The 21900-nt window shown below is 52.2% G+C and overlaps 1 protein-coding gene across 1 annotated transcript; it reads right to left on the reverse strand.

Annotated features, from left to right (window-relative positions):
• Positions 1–2839: 2839 nt before the first annotated feature.
• On the reverse strand, positions 2840–21874 carry CPT1C (carnitine palmitoyltransferase 1C). The gene is made up of 20 exons (XM_059150808.1): positions 21327–21874; positions 20713–20790; positions 20448–20602; positions 16211–16350; positions 14402–14573; positions 14041–14142; positions 13799–13936; positions 9850–9927; positions 9510–9617; positions 9310–9394; positions 8571–8766; positions 8244–8426; positions 7547–7652; positions 5787–5903; positions 5340–5504; positions 4970–5104; positions 4191–4343; positions 3638–3751; positions 3407–3499; positions 2840–3158 (listed from the first exon to the last, which is right to left on the reverse strand). Exons 3-20 carry the CDS (start codon positions 20586–20588, stop codon positions 2973–2975), a joined length of 2412 nt encoding a protein of 803 aa, XP_059006791.1. The 5' UTR covers positions 20589–20602; positions 20713–20790; positions 21327–21874; the 3' UTR covers positions 2840–2972.
• Between the last annotated feature and the right edge of the window lie 26 nt (positions 21875–21900).

The following is a 21900-nucleotide window of genomic DNA, read 5'->3' on the forward strand; positions in this document are numbered from 1 at the left end:
TGTGAAACCCAGCAGGCCTGGTATCGGGCCACCCATTCCTGCCGCTTCATCCTTCTCAAGTAGCCTGTTTGGCCAATAAAGGCACAGCCTTCTCTTAAGAAAAATTTGAAATAAATTTGGATTAGAGAAAGTTGCCAAAGTGATGATGACGTGTCAGTGTTGGTTCCTGAATTGTACCAAATGTCCCACTCTGGGGTTGGGGGTGGTGGTGGATGGAGATAATGGGGGAGGCGAGCAAGGGGGTAGGGGGTATATGGGAACTCTCTGTGACTTTCATCAATTTTTCTGTGAACCTAAAGCTGCTCTAAAAAATGAAGTCTATTTTATTATTATTATTTTTAGTTGTAGATTACAGAGAGCATGAGCCCAAGTGGGGGGCGGGGCAGAGAGGGTGGGAAATGAAACCGGATTGTGTTCATTGTTGCTGCATGACAAATTACCCCAAACTTAGAGGCTTAAAACACACATTGATTATCTCACAATCTCCATAGATCAGAAGTGCAGACAGAGTTCAGTTTTTTTTCTCCACTTCGGGGGCACCTGACTGGCTCAGCCGGTGGAGCGCGTGACTCTTGATCTCAAGATTATGAGTTTGAGCCTCTTGTTGGGTATAGAGATTACTTAAAAATAAAACCTTAAATAAATTTTAAAAAAAGATTCTCCATTTCAGGGCCTCCCCAGGGTAGAATTCACGTGCTGTCCAGGGCTGTGTTCTCATCAGAGACTCTACTGAGGGGACAGCCACTTCCAAGCTTCCTTAGATTGTTGGTGGAATCAATTTTCTTTTGACTGTATAGCTGAGGCCTCCAGAGCCTTCCAGGGTGTTGGCTGGTGGTGACCTCTACTTGGCCACCCACAGTTCTTTGGAAAGTAAGCTTTCTCAACATGGTTGCAAGCCAGCAAAGAGAATCTCTCACCCCATGGAGAGATAAAGGGGGTGACATGCCATTCCTTTTGTCATATACTGTTGATTGGAAGTAAGCCACAGATCTGCTCACACTCAAGGGACTGACACAAAGGTGTGGACATGAAGAGGTAGCAGATCGTGGGGGTTCACCTCAGGGTGCGTCTCCTATAGGGATGGATTTGGAAATGGGATTTGGAAGGGGGGTGAGGTTAGGGATATGGGGTTGAAGCTGATGTATTGGGAGTTTGCATTACTTTTTATCCTGTTGCATACAAAAAAAACCCAAGACATAACAGCTGAAAACAACAAACATTTATTATCTCAGTTTCTGCAAGTCAGGAGTCTGGCTCAGGATCTTACATGAGGTCACAGCAAAGAAGTCAGTTGGGCTGCTGTCATCTGCAGGGTTGACTAGGGTGGGAGATCTGCTTTCAAGATGGTTCCCTCACTGGTAGTTGGCAGGAGGCCTCAGAGCCTCAACATGTGGGCCTCCCCACAGGCCGCTTGAGTGTTCCCACGACACGGCAGATGGCTTCCCACAGAGCAAGTGATTCCGAGAGAGAGTGAGAAGGAACCAGAAGTCTTTCATGTCACAGTTACTTCTACCATATTCTTTTACTTGGGGGAAAAGAGTCACTAGTTCCAGTCCACACTCAAGGGTGCGGGACGAGGGGGGAGGATGAAGGGATGAAGGTCCACCTTGTGGAGGGAAGAGGGTCACAGCACTTGTCAAAAAATTTTTTTTGATTAAGTGAACTCGATCTCCAACACAGGGCTTGAAATCATGCCCCTGAGATCAAGAGTTGCAAACTCTACTGACTGAGCCAGCCAGGCACCCTACTTGTCGACGTTTTTCAGAATCACTAGAGTTAGTGGGTTAGATGTGGAGGTTGGAATGGTGGCAGTTAAGGTGTTCAGGATTTTAATGTGTTGTGGGGTTTGGGTTATTATGCTCAACTTGATGGAAAAAAGGGGCTTGGGATCATAGAGTATGGAAATTATGGCAGTAGTGGATTGGATCATTGGATTTGGTGTGGTTAGATGGGGTTGGTATTGATATGACTGCGGCCGAGCTGGTGGGGGTTGTAGGGGTAGAGTGGAGGTGCAATCAAGGAGTGTGCTGTTTAAAGTCATAACTATGGGTCAGGTTCAAGTTTGGGTTATGATGGGGATGGGATGGAGTTTTAGTGGGGTGATGGGAGTTTAGGGTTGGACATTTTCATGCTGGTCGTATGCTCTGAATTGTGGTTGAAGTTTTGGGTGTAGTGGGGTGTGGTGTTTTGGAATTGTTGGTTATTGGAATTGACAGTAGTGCAGGGGGAACATTAGTTGGTGCATTTCCTGGTTATGGGAGCTGAATCCCTCACCGAGGTAGAGGTTGAAATGGCTGGGGTTGGGGTTGAGTAATATGAATCTTGAGTGGATGGGGCGCCTGGGTTGCTCAGTGGGGTAAGCCTCAGCCTTGATCTCAGGGTCCTGGGATTGAGTCCCACATTGGGCTCTCTGCTCCCAATGGGGAGTGGGGAGCCTGCTTCCCCCTTTCTCTCTGCCTGCCTCTCTGCCTACTTGTGGTCTCTGTCTGTCAAATAAATAAATAAAATCTTAAAAAAAACTAATCTTGAGGGGTTCATTTGAGGGGTGTCAACTAGATGAGTGGAATGGTGTCGATTTTTACTTTTGGGGCAGGCAGTGGTACTGGGGCTGCAGGAACTGGACTAATGAGAGTTTAGGGGATTGTTTGGCTGGGGTGGGCCTTGGATGCTTGGCTTTGGTGTGCAATGGAATGGGCAGGATTGGGGGTTGGAGCTGAAACTGAGTGTAACTGAGAATTCAGGTTGGGCCTGGGGATGGAGGGGAACTCTTCTCCTTCTCCACCCTGATCCTCACCTCTCCCACCCCTGCCCAGCCCAACAGCACCGCAAACACCACAAGCCCAGCTTATGGATCTTTATTGGACCAGATGTGGGATTTTCCAAACCCAAAAGGCCACCTCTGTCCTGCACCAGCCCAGTTGTAGAGACCCTCTCCCTAGTTCTTGGGGAGACCAGCTCCCTGCAGGGAGGGGTCAAAAGTTGGTGGATTTTGTGGTTGCCTTGGAGCCCCTCTTGTGGCAGGGGAGACAGCTACCCCCATGCCCCGAGTCCTCCTCCGGTAACCCTCTGCATCTGGGCTTAGGACGCTGTCCCTCCTGGAAGAGGGAGGCTACGTCCAACAAGGCATCCTCAATGTGCTGTCCCAGTCGGTGGGAGTCCTGGAAGGAGAAATACATCATGTCCAGGAGAAGCTGGGAGAGGGGCTCCTCGGTGCTGGAAAACAGGAGGGCTGGTATCCCCGATGCCCCGGTCGGAGGGAGGAGGGGGCTGGGCTTCCTGGATCATAGGGGCAGCAGGGAGCTGGGATTCTAGACTGGTTGGTTGTAAGAGCGGAGGGAGTTAGGAGTCCAGACCCCTGGGTCCTGAGGGAGGAGGGTCCAGGGGTGTGTGTTCAAGTCTGTCTCACCGTTTTTGTGCTAGATTTTTTGCTGGAGATGTGGAAGGTAATGGTGTCATCCCCCATGAAGATGTACGAAACGCCATAACCGTGGTCATCGGCCTGGAGAGGGACAGAGGGAGGGGAACCAACTAGACTCCGAACTCCTCCTCCCCCACTAGGCCGGAGTGCAGACCCCAATGCCCTTCTCCCTCAGGGTCTAGGGTCCAGGGAGGTGGGATCAGGCCCAGTTCCACTCACAGGCCCGAATCCACCACCAGAGGAAACGTAGTCAGGGTAATTGTGGACGTCAAACAGGTGGATTTGCTGAACAGGGATCTGGCTGGTGGCAAGCTGCCACTGCTCCGAGTGAACCTGAGGGGCAGAAGATGGGCAAGCCTGCGACAAAGACAGACAGACCCACCAGTCCACGCCCCCTTGGCTCAGCTCCCTGCAGCTCTGGCCCTTTCTCACTTCTAAATCATCAAGTTTCTCCGCCCTTCCCCTCCCTGACACCTGCCCTTCCACTCCTTTCGGACCACACCTCTCGGCTTCTGCCTGATTCCGCCCTTTTCTCAGGTCTTCCAGACCACACCTCCTTTAACCCCGCCCCCCGCGGGCCACGCCTCTTCTTCTCCCTGACCACCCCCCCACCCCGTCCCATCCCCTTCTCTTTTCCCCTTTTCCCTCTCTGCGCCCCCTACCGACTCTCTCCTCTAACCCCCTTTTCCCACCTCACCCTCCTGGTCCTGAAGTACCCTTCTCCTCCCATGGTTCCCCTCTTCCATCTCTAACCCTTCCCCTGCACCCCAACCTGGTCCAGAAAGGGTGAGCGCAAGTGGAGAAATTGGGACACGATGTAGAGCGCGAAGAGGTGGCGGTCAACTCCCTGTCCGCTCATCGCTGCCTTCAGCAGAGCCTGGTGCTTTTCCACCGCCAGGCGGAACAGAGCACGGCGCTGGGGTTCCTGGGGGTCCCCCAGGGGGAGGTGACAGGTCATGGAAAGACAGGAAGTGGGCTTACTGCTGCAGTTTGTCACATACCCCTGGCCTCAACCCAGCCTGCAAAATCCCTGCAAGGCAGAGATATCAATTCTACTTTACCAAGGGTAAACAGGCTCAGAGAAGGGACGTCACTTGCCCAGGGTCACACAGCAAAGCAGAATCAGGTAGGTTCCCAGGTCTGTCTGATCTAGGACCCCAACTCCTTCCACTGATCCAAAATAGGTAGGGGGAGAGGGAACAGAGGTACCCAGGGGGGTTCTGAGTAAAGAGGTTACATAGGGACTACATGGGAGGGTACCAACGGAAGCCACAAGGTCACCTAGAGGTTAAATAATCAAAGAGCGCTACATTGTGGAACCCAGAATCCCTGTTGGGTACTCCCCCATGAAAGCATATATCACACTCTGCTGAAATATCTCTGTCTCCCCCCACCAGTGAGTTCTTAGAGGTCAGAGACCAGGTCTGGTTCCTCTTTTGTCCTTAATGCCCATCATGGGGTCTGGTCCTCTGAAGGTACTCCAGAAATATTTGCAAATGTAGGAATGAATGTATGGAAATGACCAAAGCCTCAAACGAGGTCTTCACCCACTGTTTTCTCTTTGTCCTCCATGGCTCTCACGAAGTTGCAGGCCTCCCTCGTACAAGACCGCACCGTTTCTGTCCGACCTTCCAGGAACAAGCGAGTCATAGTCGACTCATAAGTCAGGCAGAATTCACCCCTGTCCTGGGGGACAAGGGAGGAGCCTGTCAGCTGGTCTCTGGAAATCTTCACAGACTTGACCCGCCTCTGTGTAGGCCTCCCGCCTCCTCCCACTCAGGGAATATGTGGTCGGGAGAGAGAAATCAAGATGGCGGACCCCCAAGGGCAATGACCAAGAGGAGTCATTAAAGGGACTGACAAGGCAGGCCCAGGGGAACCAAAGTCCTGGCAAGGGGCTGAGCCGAGGGCCCCGACTGACCCGGAAGTGGGCCAGCTGCAAGGCCACCTGCGTGAAGCTATCTGAAGAGAGATGGCAGCGTTTGATGAAGCTCTTGCCAAAGTGGGAGAAGGGGAAGACGTGGCAGTCAATGTTTCCAGACAAGGTCTTGGCTCCCCTCAAGGCTAGAGAGATGGACAGACGGATCTGCCAGAGGAAGAGGGAGGGACGGATGGCTGGGGTTACAGATGGGGTAGGGTTAGAGCTGGGAGTGGGGCTGGAAGTGGAGGTGGGAATCGAGTCAGAGTAGGGGTGAAATGCAGAAATGAGGACAGAGACGAACATGTCACTGAAGGTCTGCATTAAGGATGGGGGTCAGGGTGGGACTGGGGTCGGGGTTGGGGTTGAGTTTGGGGGTAGGGATGAGCTTCGAGTCAAAGCCAAGGGGGCTGTGGGACTTGGAAGAGAGCCCCCAAAGCCCAGTCTCACCTTTTCTGGAAGGTCCCAGTGCAGCCGCTGGGGCTGGGGCAGTGAGGGCTCAGGATGGCCCTTGCAGTGGCCGTCTGCCGAGTAGCCCAGCTGAAAACATTCCGTGGCCAGAGTGAACTGTGTACAAACAGAGGCTGTCAAAGTCCTTTCTTCCCTCTGGGCTGAGAGCCGTCTAACCAGGGACTTCTTTTCATAAGTCCCTCTGGGGTTTGGGGGTGGGAGGCAGTCCTTGGGAATCAGAAACCTCTGATATTCACAGGTGGGTTCTCAGGGTCAAGTTCATTGAGAGTAGGACTAATACTAACATTCAGAGGGGCCTTACTGACCCTTTGCTTCTGACTGGTAGACAAAGAGCCATCAACAGCTGCCCCCGCCCTCCCAAGATACCCCACCTCCACCACTCCCACTACCCCCACCAGGATCCTGAGACAGAAGAGGAAGAGCCCAACACAGCATGGATCTCCAGAGGGGGCCGCCTCCATTCTGATTGTTAAATATATACATTTTTTAAAGATTTTATTTATTTATTTGAGAGAGAGAGAGAGCATGAGCAGGGGCAGAGGGAGAAGCAGACTCCCCTCAGAGCAGGAAGCCTGATGCAGGGCTCCATCCCAGGACCCTGAGATCATGACCTGAACTGAATGCAGAGGCTTAAATCCACTGAGCCACCCAGGGGCGCCTTGTTTCAATATTATAAACCAGGAGTTGGGGCACCTGGGTGGCTCAGTGGGTTAAAGCCTCTGCCTTCCACTCAGGTCATGGTCCCAAGGTCCCGGGATCGAGCCCCATATCTGGCTCTCTGCCCAGCAGGGAGCCTGCTTCCTCCTCTCTCTCTCTGCCTGCCTCTCTGCCTACTTGTGATCTGTCAAATAAATAAATAAATAAAATCTTAAAAAAAAACAACAACAACTAGGAGCACCTACCACCTGCCAGCCTTCCACTTAATTCTCACAGTAACTTAGGAAGAAGGGATTCACATCCCCATTGTAACATTAGAAACCTCAGAAGAACAACTCACTTGGGGCCTAGTTGTTTGCAATGATCTATACCATATTCTATGTGACATCTCTTCTTTCAAAGTCAATGGGCTGAGACCATAATGTTGACAAGAAGGGTCTGAGGGGGGCACACCTGGGTGGCTCAGTGGGTTAAAGCCTCTGCCTTCAGCTCAGGTCATGATTCCAGGGTTCTGGGATCGAGCCCCACGTCGGTCTCTCTGCTTAGCAGGGAGCCTGGTTCCTCATCTCTCTCTCTGCCTGCCTCTCTGCCTACTTGTGATCTCTGTCTGTCTAGTAAATAAACAAAATCTTAAAAAAAAAAAAAAAAGGGTCTGAGGGGTCTGAGGTTCAACTGTCAACTGAATTGACAGTTTCATTTATCAGTACCACCAAAGGGGGAAATTCTCATTTGTGAAACAGTGCTTACTGGGGACTGCTCTTATGAGCTGAAAATGGCCTCCCTTCCCCACATACATGCCAGATCTCACCCTGGGCCCCATCCAACACCCCGTGTAACACTACGGAACAGCAGGAACCTGATAGGGCACAGATACCACCCCCTATGATTTAGGGACTACATAAAATAGAGATGCTAAGGTTCTTAGGATTGGATGGGAACTTACAGATCAAAGAAAATCCAACCCTTTCAACCTGATGAAGGAAGAACCGAGGTTCCTGGTCCCCCTGAGTGTAACACCCTGGAGAGGAAGGTCTTTGGAAGTGGGGCTGATGGTCCCCAAGGCGGGGGGCTGGCTCTCCTACCTCCCACATGTGTCCCGAGATGGGGCAGTCTGCCCACGAGTGCTCCACGCTGAGGCCCAGCTTCCCGTTGGAGAAGACAATCAGAGTGAAGGATTTGTCAAACCAGCTGCAGGGGGAGAACTCAAAGTGGTCACCAGGGAACCAAGAAGGAACTCAGGTGCTTGAGTTCTGTGGGACGTAGGAGTGTCAGGGTGGATGGATTTTTCCGGAACCAGGGTTGATCTGGGGCTCTCTGAGAGGGTGGGGTCTCTACCAGGTGGTCTAGATGGTTGCTGGGCACGTCTAAGGTTTGTTAAATTGGAAGATTTTGGGGGGGAACATGCCCAGAAAGGGTCAAGGCTCCCAAGTTGCTGAGAGGTTAGGGGGCCTCTTCTGGGAACCTCAGAAATCAGAGTGATGCCTGGGGGTGCATCTAGGTTGTTGTCTGAGGATCTCTAGGTAGTAAGTCCCACAACTGAGGTCCTGAGTCTGGGATGCCTGGATGAAAATCGAAGGATTCTGTGGTTCTGAGCCTGAGGTCCCCAGGCGTGAGGTTCTGGCTTTGGGGTCTCTAGGTCTGTAGGTCCAGGTGTGGGGTTCAGTGGTCCTCAGATCTGGGATCCAGGGTCTGCTTGTCTAGTGTCCAGAATCCTAGGTCTGGATACCAGGTTCTGGGGTCACTGGTTGGGGTGGGGTTCAACTCCAGGGGCTGACTCACCGGTCATGGCCCCTGCCAGCCAGGAGGGCACGGGCATAGGCATCCAGTGAAGCTGCAGGGTCCTCCCTGGTGAGCCCCGCAGGCTCGGAGTCCAGTGATACAAAGAAAGCTGCTCCTTCCACGGCCTCCAACGCGTCCTCGGCCTGGATCTTCAGGGAACTCCGCACCTGGGCCCACATATCCCTGGAGGGAGAGTGGGGAAAGACACGTGCCTGAGCCCAGGCCACCCCTGCACCCCACCCAGCTTCTGCCCGGCCCCCCCACCTTGCCTTTCCCCAGCCTCCAGAGGGTGCTTGGGCCTCCATGACTCTGACCTCTTACTCTCACCTGGGTGCAGCAGTCAAGGCGGCCAGATGCTCCTCCTGGGGGCAGGCGGGGGAGGGGTCGTCCAGGATTCGCTGGAACTGCTGCTCCAAGGCCCGTGGGGAGAGTAGGCCGCTTGGGGAGTGGGTCCCCACACGGAAGAATCGGCCTCGGTGGAAGACAGCCACATGTCGGCTGTCCCGGAGGTGGCGGATGTGATCTGGGGGGAGTCGGGGGGACAGAAGGGCGGAGGGCAGGAAGGTCAGATACACTGCAAGAATAAGAACCATTTAGGGTGCCTGGGTGGCTCAGGCGGTTATGTGTCTGACTCTTGGTTTTGGCTCAGGGCATGATCTCAGAGCGGTGGGATCCAGCTGTTCCAGGCTCCCCGTTCAGCTGGGAGTTTGCTTGGGATCCTTGTCCTGCCCCTCCCCCTCCTCCTCTGCTCTTCCCTGTGCCACCCCGCACATGCACACATTCTCTCCAAAATAAATTTTAAAAAAGAATAAGAACCATTTATTAAGCCCGTCCTGTATGGCTCGCACTGTTCTAAACACTCATAGAATTCTCCCGACCCTATGTACCCTTATTTTCCCATTTTAGAGATAAGAAAACTGAGTCTCAGAGAGGGCTACAACCTACCCGAGATCACGCAGCTAGGGAGCAATGGTGCTGGGATTCGAACCCAGGAGAACATGCGCTCAACCCTACACTGTATGTATACTGTATGCCTTGCTCAGCGAGAACGCCAGAGAAACCTCACCTTTTTGGAGGCCGGGAATGCGCGTGGTATTGAATATCTTCTCGTACTGGGCGGAGCACAAGGGCCGCATTCCCATCAGTAGAGTCTGCAAGAGACCATGGGCTCAGGATGACGCGGCCTGCCAGGACCCACATGGCCACACAGCCACAGGACCACAGCCTCCGACCCCAGCCCATGGGTTGGGGAGAGGGGGCTCTCACAGGCAAGATCTCCTGGCGGTTCAGCCGGTGGCGGTAGAGGAGGAGGGCATGGACGGCGTTCCCCGCACGAGCGGCCTGCACTGGTGTGGGAGTGACGTACAGGAAGTCCTGGGGGCCAGCCGAGGGGACGGCAAAATGCCTGGGATCAGGTCGGGCCCCTGCTCGGGGCACAGACCCCAAACACAGATGCTGACCCCAACAGTCGGCAAGATGGTGAATTAGACTCTGATGGGGGTCACTGACCCTAAACCCCACTTTTTATAGAGACATCCCAACCCTAGACCCGGGGAGCTAAGAACCCAGCCCCTTCCCAGCTCCTAATCCCGTTCCCCCGTCTCACCATCATGTAATAGTTACTGTTCACCATCAGCGAGTGCCGGGAGCGCAGGTATACGAATTCTTCCCACCAGTCACTGACCTAGGAGTGGGGCAGAGAGACGCAAGGCTGGGGCAGCTGTGGCCAAGGTCGGGGGGTGGGTCAGTGGGAGCGGCAAGATGCCCCAGACTTTGCCTTGTCAAACAGGAGGGTAGAGCTCAATGCAGGAGGCCATCATGATCAGTAACTAGCAGTAACCTATCAGTCTTACAGTTGGGGAATCTGTTAGCTAACCCGTGCTACACTCATGTCCTAGAATATCATCAAGCTCTCCAAACAGATCAAGGTGCACCTATCTGACTGCTGCAGAATGAGCGAGCACTGACTGAGACAGCTGCCGACTAAAAAAAGCTAGGTGCACAATAAGATATGTGAAATGATATCATATAAGATTTGACTTATTTTTTTTTAAAGATTTTAAAAATGTATTTGTTTAGCAGAGAGAGTGTGCACAAGCAGTGGCAGCTGGCAGGCAGAGGGCAAGGAAGAAGCAGGCTCCCCACTGGGCAGAGAGCATGACCTGGGGCTCAATCCCAGGACCCCAGGATCATGACCTGAGCCAAAGGCAGATGCTTAACTGACTGAGCCACCCAGGCACCCCACATAGGAGATTTTTTAAAAATACCACCGAGACCGAAGTATCCATCAACAGATGAATGGATAACGAGTGTGGTCAATCCATACATAGAATGGGTTGGGGTTTTTTTAAAAGATTTTATTTATTTATTTGACAGAGAGAGAGGTTACAAGTAGGCAGACAGAGACAGAGAGGGGAAGCAGGCTCCCTGCTGAGCGGAGAGCCCGATGCAGGCCTCCATCCCTGAGATCACGACCCGAGCCGAAGACAGAGGCCTAACCCACTGAGCCACCCAGGCGCCCTAGAGTGGGTTTTTTTTTAAAACAAAAGATTTTATTTTTAAGTCCTTTCTACACCCAATCTGGGACCCAAACTCACAACCCTGAGATCAAGAGTCGCATGGTCCACCCACTGAGCCAGCCAGGCGCCTCTGCGATGGAATGTTCATATAAAAAGGAATGACAATGGGGCACCTGGGTGGCTCAGATAAGTGTCTGCCTGTGCCTCAGGCCATGATCTCAGGGTCCTGGAATCGAGTCCCACATCGGGCTCCCCGCTCAGCGGAAAATCTGCTTCTTCCTCTGACCCTCCCACTCACTTGTTCTCTCTCTCTCTCAAATAAATAAATAAGAATCTTTTTTTTTTTTTTTAAAGATTTTATTTATTTATTTGACAGAGAGAAATCACAAGTAGATGGAGAGGCAGGCAGAGAGAGAGAGAGGAGGAAGCAGGCTCCCTGCTGAGCAGAGAGCCCGATGCGGGACTCGATCCCAGGACCCTGAGATCATGACCTGAGCCGAAGGCAGCGGCTTAACCCACTGAGCCACCCAGGCGCCCCATAAATAAGAATCTTAAATAAGTAAAAAGGAATGGAAACCTGATGTGCACTATGCCATGGGTGGACCCTGAAAACATCAGTCCAGGTGAAATGAATCAGACACAAAAGGACAAATCATGTATGATCCTACTTACACGAAAACTCCAAAACAGACAGTTTCCTAGAGGTAGTAAGTAGACTAAAGTTTACCTGGCACTCTGGGGAAGTGGGAATGGGGATGTGTACAGAGTTTCTCTCTGGGATGTTGAAACGTTCTGGAAGTAGATTGTCGTGATGGTTGCACGACATTGCAGATGTACTTAATACCACTGAACTGTATACTTAAAAATGGTTAAAATGGTAAATTTTGTATTTTGTCCATTTTATCACAATAAAAATTATATGTTACCTATATTTTATATCATATATTTAATATGTTTCTGTAAGTTATATAATATATAATCATGTTATATATTATATAACTTAAAAATTACACATAATTAGGGGCACCTGGGTGGCTCAGTGGGTTAAGCCTCTGCCTTTGGTTCAGGTCATGATCTCAGGGTCCTGGGATGGAGCCCTACATCGGGCTCTCTGCTCAGCAGGGAGCCTGCTTCCCCCTCTCTCCCCGCCTGCCTCTCTGCCTACTTGTGATCTATGTCTGTCAAATAAATACACAAAATCTTTTAAACGATTATACATAATTATATAAATAAAATTTATATTATATATAAATACACATTATATATATAATACACATATTATATAAATAAAATTTATATAACATAAGTAAAAAAATAGATAAAAAGTCTGATAAGATAGCACTGTATCAGACTTTAGTTGGCCTTGGTTTTTTTTTTTGTTGTTTTCTTTGTTGTATTTAAGATAATGGGGTATGTTATAATGGGCAGTGCCTTAGAGATACAACAAAATATATACAGTGTGTGTGTGACTGTCTGTCTGTCCGTCTGAACACACATGAGCATATGTACTGGCACAGAACCTTGCCCAAACAGCTTGAAGGGAAAAAAGTGTAAAAATTAAGGTCTGGCTTTCCTCCTACCCCTCCAGACATGACTCAGTCCCCTCCATGGAGTTTGTCTGACTGACCTTTCCATGCCTCTGCCCCTTGGGGGACAATGTTTCAATTTCCTTCTGCCCATGAAGGTTCCGTTTGCTGTCACCCAGGCCTCTTTCCTGAGCCCTCACTCAGGGGTCAGGCTGCCCCAGGGCATCTCCCCACCATCCCCCAGGCACTCCCATGGAGCTCAGTGGCTTCACCCCAAAGCTGCTCCCCTTCTCCCCATCTCAGGGAGAGCCCTCAGGGGAGGCCCGTGGGTGCCATCCTCGCCATCTCCCCACCCCCAGCGTGGCCCTCCCCTCCTGCCTTCGACTCTGCCTCATCCCCCACTCAGGCCTTGTCCTCTCCCCCTTGCCCTCCCCCCCAACACCCTCTCCAGCCCCCCAGGCTCCACTGTCTTCCCTCCAGTCTTTCCCTGACAGCAGAGGTCATCCCGACCCACCCCTGTGCAGAACCCTCCCATGGCTCCTTGGCATCCCCTAGAAAAAGTCCTGGGTCCTCAGCTGGAGTTCAGGCCTCTCCCCACCACTCCGCCGTCACCTCTTGTGAGGATCATCCTTCAACCCTTTGTTCCAACCAGAGGAAAGCTCTCCTAGCTCCCAGCCCTTGCCCTGCAATCTCCTTACTTCCTCACCTCTCTCTGCTCAGCCCTTTCCCTCCTGCTGACCAGCTTGACAGATTCAAGTTCTGTCCAGTCCTCAGGGCTCAGCCCTAAGAACTTCTCCTCCTGGAGCCCTAATCCTCTCAGCCAGTGGTGGTGTCCCCCGACCACCCCATCCCTCAGGCACTCACACCACCCAGTGTGTCCCTTCACTGCTACCTCCACCTCAACCCACGCTGCCCGCGGCTATTTATGACTTCCCACAGAAAAGGACACCCATAACCCCCGATTTGGGTGAACTGCTGTCTTGTTCTGTGCCTCAGTTTCCCAAGAAACTCAAGTCAGAGTACTACCAAAAGCCTACTAGCTCCTCAACTCAGAATAGAAACCCATCTGGGGGAGGTGCCCTCGCGCAGAAGGAGCGGGTAAAACAAGAACATCTCCGAGGGCGGGGGCTCAAAATGTTTTTTGCCTCCTGCCAAGGGAGAGCTGAAATGTTGGGTAAGTCCTGGAATTGTGGTTCCAGTCCTGGAGGGTTGGGGGCGGGGCTGTGGAGGTGGGCAGGCTGAGATTATTGAAGTCAGACTCAGAATGTCGGAGCATGGGGTGGGGAGGCTCAAAATGTCGGCCCATGACGGATGGGGTTCAGAATATTGGAGAGTAAGAGCAGCTTGGAGGAGCATCTGGGGCTGGGTTTAAACTATAGGAGGGGGGGCGGGGCTCAGAGTATTGAGCAAGGGGTGGGGGAGTGGGCGGGGCATGGGGGCGGGGAGGGGCCTAGACCTACAGGGGCTTAAGGATCCCTCAGAACCCTGCGGATCCGAGTCTGGGACTCACGTAATTGGACGCCCACCAGGACTTAAGCTGCAGGTACCACTGCAGCAGCGACGCCTGCAGCCGCAAGAATTCCTGCGCAAGGACGGACGTCCAGTCGAAGTCCTCGTCGGAGAGGATGGGCCGGACCGATTCCAGGTACTGAGCGGCAAGAAAAGGGTAGGTCACGCCCCCTGCCCGCCCCCCGCCCGCCCCCGCCCATCCCAGCCCATCCCAGGTGGTGGAGGTCCTCCAGGCAGACCCACCTTGCGCACAGTGTCCTGCACGGAGGGCACGGGCTGGCGTGGCAGGGAGCGCTGGTAACTGAAAAGCATTGTTTTCCGGCCGGAGAAGATGCGGACCAGGGCCTGGAGGGAAACGGGAATTAGTGGATCATTACACCCCTCACTAGGGTGGGGGACCAGGTTTGGGGGTGGTGTGGCAACCTACAGAGAGAATGGGATAGAGATCCAGAGGAAGTGGGGGGACAGAAACTCAGGAAGAGGAATAGAGACCAGAGAGAGGTGGACAGGGTCCCAGAAAGGTGGGGACAGAGACCAGAGAGAAGGACACAGAGAATTGGGTCCCCGAAAGGCCTAAGGAGGGAGGGCTCTGCCCCTCACATACCAGCCAGGTCTTAGTGGGTGAGGACATGGCTCCGTGGGGTTCAAGGAGCCAGCCATGGTAGGACAGAAGCAGCCTCAGGGCCACATGAAGCGTAAAGATCAGGGCTCCCCACAGGCACGAAGCAAACAGCGCAGCTGCCAGGACTCCCCGAAGCCTGTGGTGCTGCCCACCCCTGGGGGAGTAGAGAGAGAAGGGGCCTGGGTTTCCTGGCCCCTCGGCCTCGGACTGCTCCTCCCCTCCAACCCCACCCAGCCCTTGCTTTCCTGAACAATGACACCAAAGCTACTAAAATCACTTCCCATGGAAACAGATAGGTACTTAATATGTGGGAGCTGGGGTTTTTTTTTTTTTTTTGGAGGGACACACACTTGGGGTGCCTGGATGGCTCAGTCAGTTAAGCGGCTGCCTTCAGCTCCTGCCATGATCCCAGGGTCCTGGGATGGAGCCCCACCTCGGGCTCCCTGCTCAGTGGGAAGTCTGCTTCTCCCTCTCCCTCTGGTCTGCCTCCCACTTATGTGCTCTCCCCGCCCCCCCCCCCCACCCCGGCTCTCAAATAAATAAAATCTTAGCAGGAGAAGGAGAATAAGGAGGAGGAGGAGGAGGGGGAGGGAGAGGAAGAGGGGGAAGAGGACGAGGAGAAGAAGAAGAAGGGACACACTTCTCTCTCCCAGCATCAAATTATACTTTAAAGCAATGGTTCTCAAAGTGTGGCCCTTGGCATCTGCATCTGCAGGGCCTGGAAGCTGGTTGGAAATGCAAATCCCCGGACCCCACCCAGACCTACTAGGACAGACTCTCTGGGGGTGCCCCCGCCATCAGTGTTTGAACAAGCCTCCCAGGTGGTTCTAACACACACTCAGGAAACGCTGATCTGCAGATCGGAAACTATCACAGATCAGCAAGTTTGCAAAGCGGCATCAGACACACGAGCAAGGCCCACCTAGAAGACTTGGGTCCTCCGAGTAAGGACTTGGGGCCCTTACTTCCCCTCTGTAGACGGGGTAAATCTGGACTCCCTGGAAATTCCTACCTCTGATCCTGGTTCCTACCTCTGATCCTACCTCTGATCCTGTGTCTGCCTTTTGGGACTGTCTGTACAAAACTGGAACCTTCTTCCCCAGGAGGACCAAGCCAAGAATTAGAACCATTAGAACCTGTCACTTCCCCTGCACCTGGGTTCCAAATCTTTCCCCAAAATGACAATTAGGATAACACAACCACTCCCGTTTAGTAACCTCCTGGCACTGTACTGAATGGATCATGTGCATGCTTTTTTAAAAGGAATTTATTTGTTTATTTATGTATGTAGGCTCCATGCTCAACATGGGGCTTGAACTCACGACCCTGAGATCAAGTGTCTCATGCTCCACCAATTGAGCCAGCCGGGTGCCCCTCCAAAATGGGCATGCTTTTGTTTCTTTCTCCCAACCACCATGGGAACCAGTTATTATTACCTGCACTTTATAAATGAAGACTGACAAGAGAATAACATCTCTTGCCTAAGACTACAAAACTGGAGCACCGCATAACTCCAATTTTTGTCAGTACATAAATAACCATATCTGGACATTTTCTAGCTTGTCAGTGTCCCTCTTAGCAAGAAAGGGAGGAAATCACCTCCATTTTACTCATGCCATACCTTTATTAATCTGACCCAAAGTAAATCTCAGAGGTTACTTTGCTTTTTATTTATGTATTTGTTTATTTGTTTTTGAGGTTACTTTTCTTTAGCAGGCATTCCACGCTGAGAGAGAAACTCACTGGTTGGAGGGAGAATTAGGGATACTAGGCTCAGATGGGGGAGCTTACCAGTCTGGCAGCAACTCTTTGATCTTTTCCATCAGTCCTAGAGAAGGATCCAGCTGGAGGAACCAGGCGAGCTGGATTGCACTGAAGAGGAAGAGCCAGCTGAGGGGGCTGGCAGGGAACACACCTGTGAGAAAGTCATTCTGTGGGGAGGAAAGAGCACCCATTCAATCAATGATCACTCCTCTGAGCAACATTCTTAGATACTGTCAGAGCACCCAGCGTGTGCTGAGCCCCGAGCTGGGTGTTCAAGACCCAGGGGAGACCAGACAGATCTGGGTCCTGCTCTCAGGGAGGTTAGTCAGGAATGAAGTGAGTTCTACTGGACATAAGGCACAGGAGCCCTGCGGAGGCGAGTTGCTCAAATTGAAGAAATCAGGGAGGGTTCCCTGGAGGAGGTTACTCTCAGCCAAAATGATCACCCATATGCCACAGGGTCTGGAGCTTGGTAGGCCTTCTAGAACTATATGACCATGAGATGAATGAAAGTCCTGGGGTACTAACCAGACTCCCAGGGAAGTGCCATGGAGATAACTAACACTTAACCAAGTCTGACGACTAAGCACCATCATTGTTCTAAGCACCACCTAAAAGAATGAACTCTGAAAATCCCCCCAGCAACCCTGTGAGGTGGTACTTAAGTGACCTCATTTTACAAAAGAAAACACTTCGGTCCATGGTCACGCAGAGAGTATGAGAAGAGCTACTGTTAGTGGGGGTACTGGCATCAGGGCTGAAGAAATCGAGTTCTCTCTTTTCTCCACATTTAGCCAATAGAAAAGGCTCAGGGTTCATGGATGAGAGCTTGGGCTCTGTCACTAACAAGCTAAGTGATCTCAAGCAAGTGGCTTCTCTGTTTCAGTTTTCTCATCTCTAGAATGGGAACAATCCCAGTAGTGGGCTCACAGGGCTGTCACGAGTGTGGGATGAGAAAACGTCCTTGGGCAAATGCTGATCGCAGTCCTAGAGCAGTGAAGAGACAGTAAAAGTCCTGCTATCCTGGGGGACAGAGACAGCAGCTACCCAAGAAAAGTATTTAGGGTAGTGTGACAGAAGGTAATAGAGACTATGGAGAAAAATAAAGCCAAGGGGACTGCGGGGACGGAGGAAAACTGCATAGCTCAGAGCCAGGCACACAGTAGGTACTCAATAAACATGATTACCATGACCTGTTCTGTTGCTACTCTGCCTCTCCTTGGGGATTTATTCACTTGACGATCTTTCTTTGGTTAGGCAAGAAAAGCTTATAGGCAAACGTGGTGATTTCATTGTTTATGATTCCTTTTTTTTTTTTTTAAGACTTCTTATTTTATTTTATTTATTTGACAGACAGAGATCACAAGTAGGCAGAGAGGTAGGCAGAGAGAGAGAGAGCTGAGCAGAGGGCCCAATGTGGGGCTCGATCCCAGGACCCTGGGATCATGACCTGAGCCGAAGGCAGAGAGAGGCCTTAACCCACTGAGCCACCGAGGCGGCCTATGATTCTTTTTTAAGAGCAGCTATAGGTTCCTTTATCTGCTGCTCTGAATTGTGGTAGGACAGGGGCTTCGTAATAAGGGGAAATGTCTCCTGAGCACTTTCCAGGGACCAGGAGCATCAATAAATCATCTCATTGCCCCGCTGCTCAGTAAGATAGCAGTAAATATCACTATGCCCATTGCATGGGTGAAAAAAACTGAGAAGACAAAAGGTTTGAAGAACTTGTCCAAAGCCATGGAGGGGCCACTGTGAACCCCCTCAAATCATCCAGAGGGCCTCGGGACCCTAATGCGACAGATACAAAGCAAGGTGTCACGTCCCATGTGCTTTGGGAAACCATCTCGGGAGTCACTCTGATCTCCTGCTGATGAACAACCCACACGGACGCTGTCCCACATGCTTGGCCCAAATGACCCACTGCACGTGATGCACGACAGCCCTGTGACACAGGTCATTAATACTAATTAATTAATACTAATGAGAGAGTCTGGGGGACACAAAACTAGGGGTCTGAATAGTCAACAATGCAGCACCAGTCAAAATCCACCTGCAAGCCTAGAAATCGGAACAGTGGTTGCCTTGAGGGGGGGTGCACACCGGGAAAGGGCTCAAAGGAACATTCTAGAATGGCCTGTCTTGCTAGGAAATTGGTTACACAGCTGTTGTCAAAATTCAAGGGCTGTGGGGCGCCTGGGTGGCTCAGTGGGTTAAGCCTCTGCCTTGGGTTGTGATCTCAGGGTTCTGGGATCAAGCCCTGCTTCAGGATCTCTGCTCAGCCGGGAGCCTGCTTCCTCCTCTCTCTCTCTCTGCCTGCCTCTCTAACTACTTGTGATCTCTCTCTCTCTGTCAAATAAATAAAATCTTTAAAAAAAAATTTAAGGGCTGTACATATTAAAAATCTGTGCATTTTTCTGAAACTATATCTTAAATTTAAAAAATATATGTGTGTATATACATGTGTATCTAACCACAGGCTAATGGCCACATGGAAATGTTTTAATTTGATGGATTAGCCTGAGGGCAGGGGCGGGGGGGGGGGGTTCCCAGCAGCGGCTGACAAAGGCCTTTGGGTGGGGGATGGCACGTGGCTGGTTCAGTCAGTAGAGTGTGTGACTCTTGATCTCAGAGCTCTGGGTTCGAGCCCCATGTCAGGTGTAAAGATTACTTAAAAATAAAATCTTAGGGGCGCCTGGGTGGCTCACTGGTGGGTTAAAGCCTCTGCCTTCGGCTCAGGTCACGATCCCAGGGTCCTGGGATCGAGCCCCGCATCAGGCTCTCTGCTCATCGGGGAGCCAGCTTCCTCCAGCTTCCTCCTCTCTCTGCCTGCCTCTCTGCCTACTTGTGATCTCTGTCTATCAAATAAATAAATAAGATCGTTAATAAAATAAAATCTTAACAACAACAACAAAAGCTCTTTAGAGGTCAGGGGTAGGGGCTTTTTGTCCACTGGAACAGATATATCTCTATTTTAACAACTCATAAGGCTATAGAGGTTCCATCTAGCCTGCCCAAATGTCTCTGCTTCAGGAGATCCTCCAGGCCCTGGCCACCCCCTCTTTTAGTGACAACACCCCCAGCCTCCCTCTTCCAGCCTGGCTCTACCGTTCTTCTCTGTTCTTCCAGCGCACAAGTCACAGGATCTGACATACTCCCCATCTTGCTTATTTGTCCCCTTATTGCCTTCTCCTCCAACTAACTCTAGAGTTCCACGAGGGCAGGATTCTGTCCTGCTCCCTCTCGTGTCCCAAGCAGTGGCAGACCCTTAATAAATGCTCCATAGATATCTGATTAATGAATTAAGAACAATATTATCAAAAGCTAACACTTACTCCGCACTTGACACAGGCCAGGTGCTTACGTGTAAGAATTCACTTAAACCTTGCGACTGTCCGGTGGGGGGGGGTGTTATCATCGCCCCCTTTTGACATGTGGGGAAACAGGCTTGGAGAGGTACCCTTGCCCAAGGTCACACAGCTGGTAAGTAGCTAAGCTGTGATGCAGTCAGGCTTGGCCAACCCCACAGGTGTTTAAGACTCGTGTTCACAGACAGGGCATGGCCACCAGGGGGACTCTGGATGCTCTAAAACTGGGGACCCTGGGGGCAGGCATAGGCTCTGGTTAGATGTTGGGCATGGGCATTCTAAAGCAAGGACAACGAACCCAGACCAGGACAGCAGGGTCTGTAATGATGGAGAAGTGTGGATATAGATATTTGGAGGTTCACGTCTGGGAACCACAGGGAAGGTGCACCGCCTACTGGAGACGTGTACTGGGAATTCAGAAGCAAGGGCAAGGAGATGGCCCCCAGACCTAGGGACAAGAGCTAGGGGGAAGAAGGGCCCTTCAAGACTGGCTGAGGGCTGACAAGACCTTGATCAGGTCACAGTGTTCTGAAATGAGCACCCAGATTAGAACCTGGAGATGAAAGGGGAAGCTGAGGGGAGCACCATGGAATATAGGGTATGAATTCTAGAAATTGGGTGAAAGTTGGGTTGGGGGTGTGAGGAAAAAGGGAAGTGGTCCAGGAAATGTTATTAAGAGGTGAATAGAGGTTCCCAGTAGGTGAGGTTGAGGGTTCCCAAGTGAGCCTTAGAGAACCCAGAAACGGCTATTTAAGGGGTTCTAAAAGTCGACAGCAAAATTCCCAGAAGGGGGAGATAGGATCCCATTAGTGGAACCACCAAGATGCTGGAGTTGGGCCTCGCCCACCCCGGAGCCTAACTGGATTCCTGAAAGGAAACCAAGCCGTGGCCCTTCTCACCCAGAAACGGGCGAGGTGCCTTTTCCAGGAACGCAGTCCAGAGAGGTAGATCTCCTGCAACATGGGGGCACTGAGCTCCACTTCGGCCCCGTCCGAGGTCATCGAGGGTCGGAAGCCCACAGCCTGGTGCGCTTCAGCCATGTCCCGCTAGAGCCCTGGGAGGTGGACAGAGGGTCATTCTCCATGTCCCCAGCCTCAGACCCAGGAGTCCGGGTCCCCAACCCCCTCCTCCTTACAGACCCAGGAATACAGGCCGGCGGCTCACCCCTCCTTAACCACCTAAGGGGTCTTGAAGGACTTGGCCAGACACCTCCAGTGTTAGAGGGACGTCAACTGAGGACCTCTGTGAACGCATAGAGAGCCAGGAGGAACAATTCGCGTTAATCCCTTTTGCGGTTCTGCTGAGAACGAGGTGCAAGGCAGTGCGCCCCTCCCCATGAAGGACTTTCAAGATTCAGGGTTGGGGGCGGGAAACCGGTCCAGGGTTGAGTTGCGGGGTCTAGAGAAAAACATCAGTCCGAGACCCATTTGAAATGAACATCTGCCAGACGTTGGCACCGTCCGCCCCATTTCCGCTTCCCATGCCGGGGCAAGGAGGGGGGATGGGGTGGGGAGTGGCGGGGGAGGAGCGGGGGCGGGTGGCGGTGGCAGGTGGGGAATGTCTATAAATTCGTCCGCTCTAGGGCGTACCCCTCCCCCCGCGCTGGGAACTGGAGGGGATGGGGTAGGGAGCACCCTACTGCGCATGCCTCACAGCCAGGGATGCTGAGGCTGTGAGCGGCTGCGAGCTTCGAGGACGGGTGATGGAGACGCCCGCACGCCCAACACAAGCCACAGGCCTCCAGGCCCCGCAGGAGCTCGGGCCCCTCCGATACTTACCACGCTGAGTCAAAGGTCCGCCGATCCGATCCTGGAGACCCTGCCCGAGCACAGCCCCCCACCCTCGATTTAGAGTGCCAGACCCAAGTCTCCCACTTGCATATGTCCAATTCCAGTGCGATTAGTCCACGACTTGGTCGTCGGGCCTCCGGAGCTTCTGGTCGCCCCCGATTATCCAACATCCAGGAATCCGGGTTTCTGCCTCGCGTGCGCCTGGCCGGGTATTCCAGTCTCTGGTTTTATCCCCGCCCCCTTCTAACCCTCGCGTTCTATCCCCGCCCCCTCGAATCCCAGCGTCCAATCCTCTCGCTCCGTTCGAGCCCCAGTTCTCAGTCGTTTTCTACTCGGCCGGATTTCTCCACCGTTGGCTTCCCGGGTTCTAAGCAGCTCCTCTCCTCCAAACCCCAGGCTCTTGGGCTTCCCACTCCGCCTTGTCTCACTCTCCTTCCTCTCTGCAAAACGAGGCTCAGCTTGGAATTCACAGCCCACATTTGGGCACACGTAAAGTCACGCGCGTGGGTATTGAGCCAGACCGAATCAAAGTTCTACCAACCCGAGGAGGGAGGGCTGTTCT

The sequence above is a fragment of the Mustela lutreola genome, chromosome 16 (genome assembly GCF_030435805.1).
Source record: "Mustela lutreola isolate mMusLut2 chromosome 16, mMusLut2.pri, whole genome shotgun sequence".
NCBI classification, from domain to species: Eukaryota; Metazoa; Chordata; class Mammalia; order Carnivora; family Mustelidae; genus Mustela; species Mustela lutreola.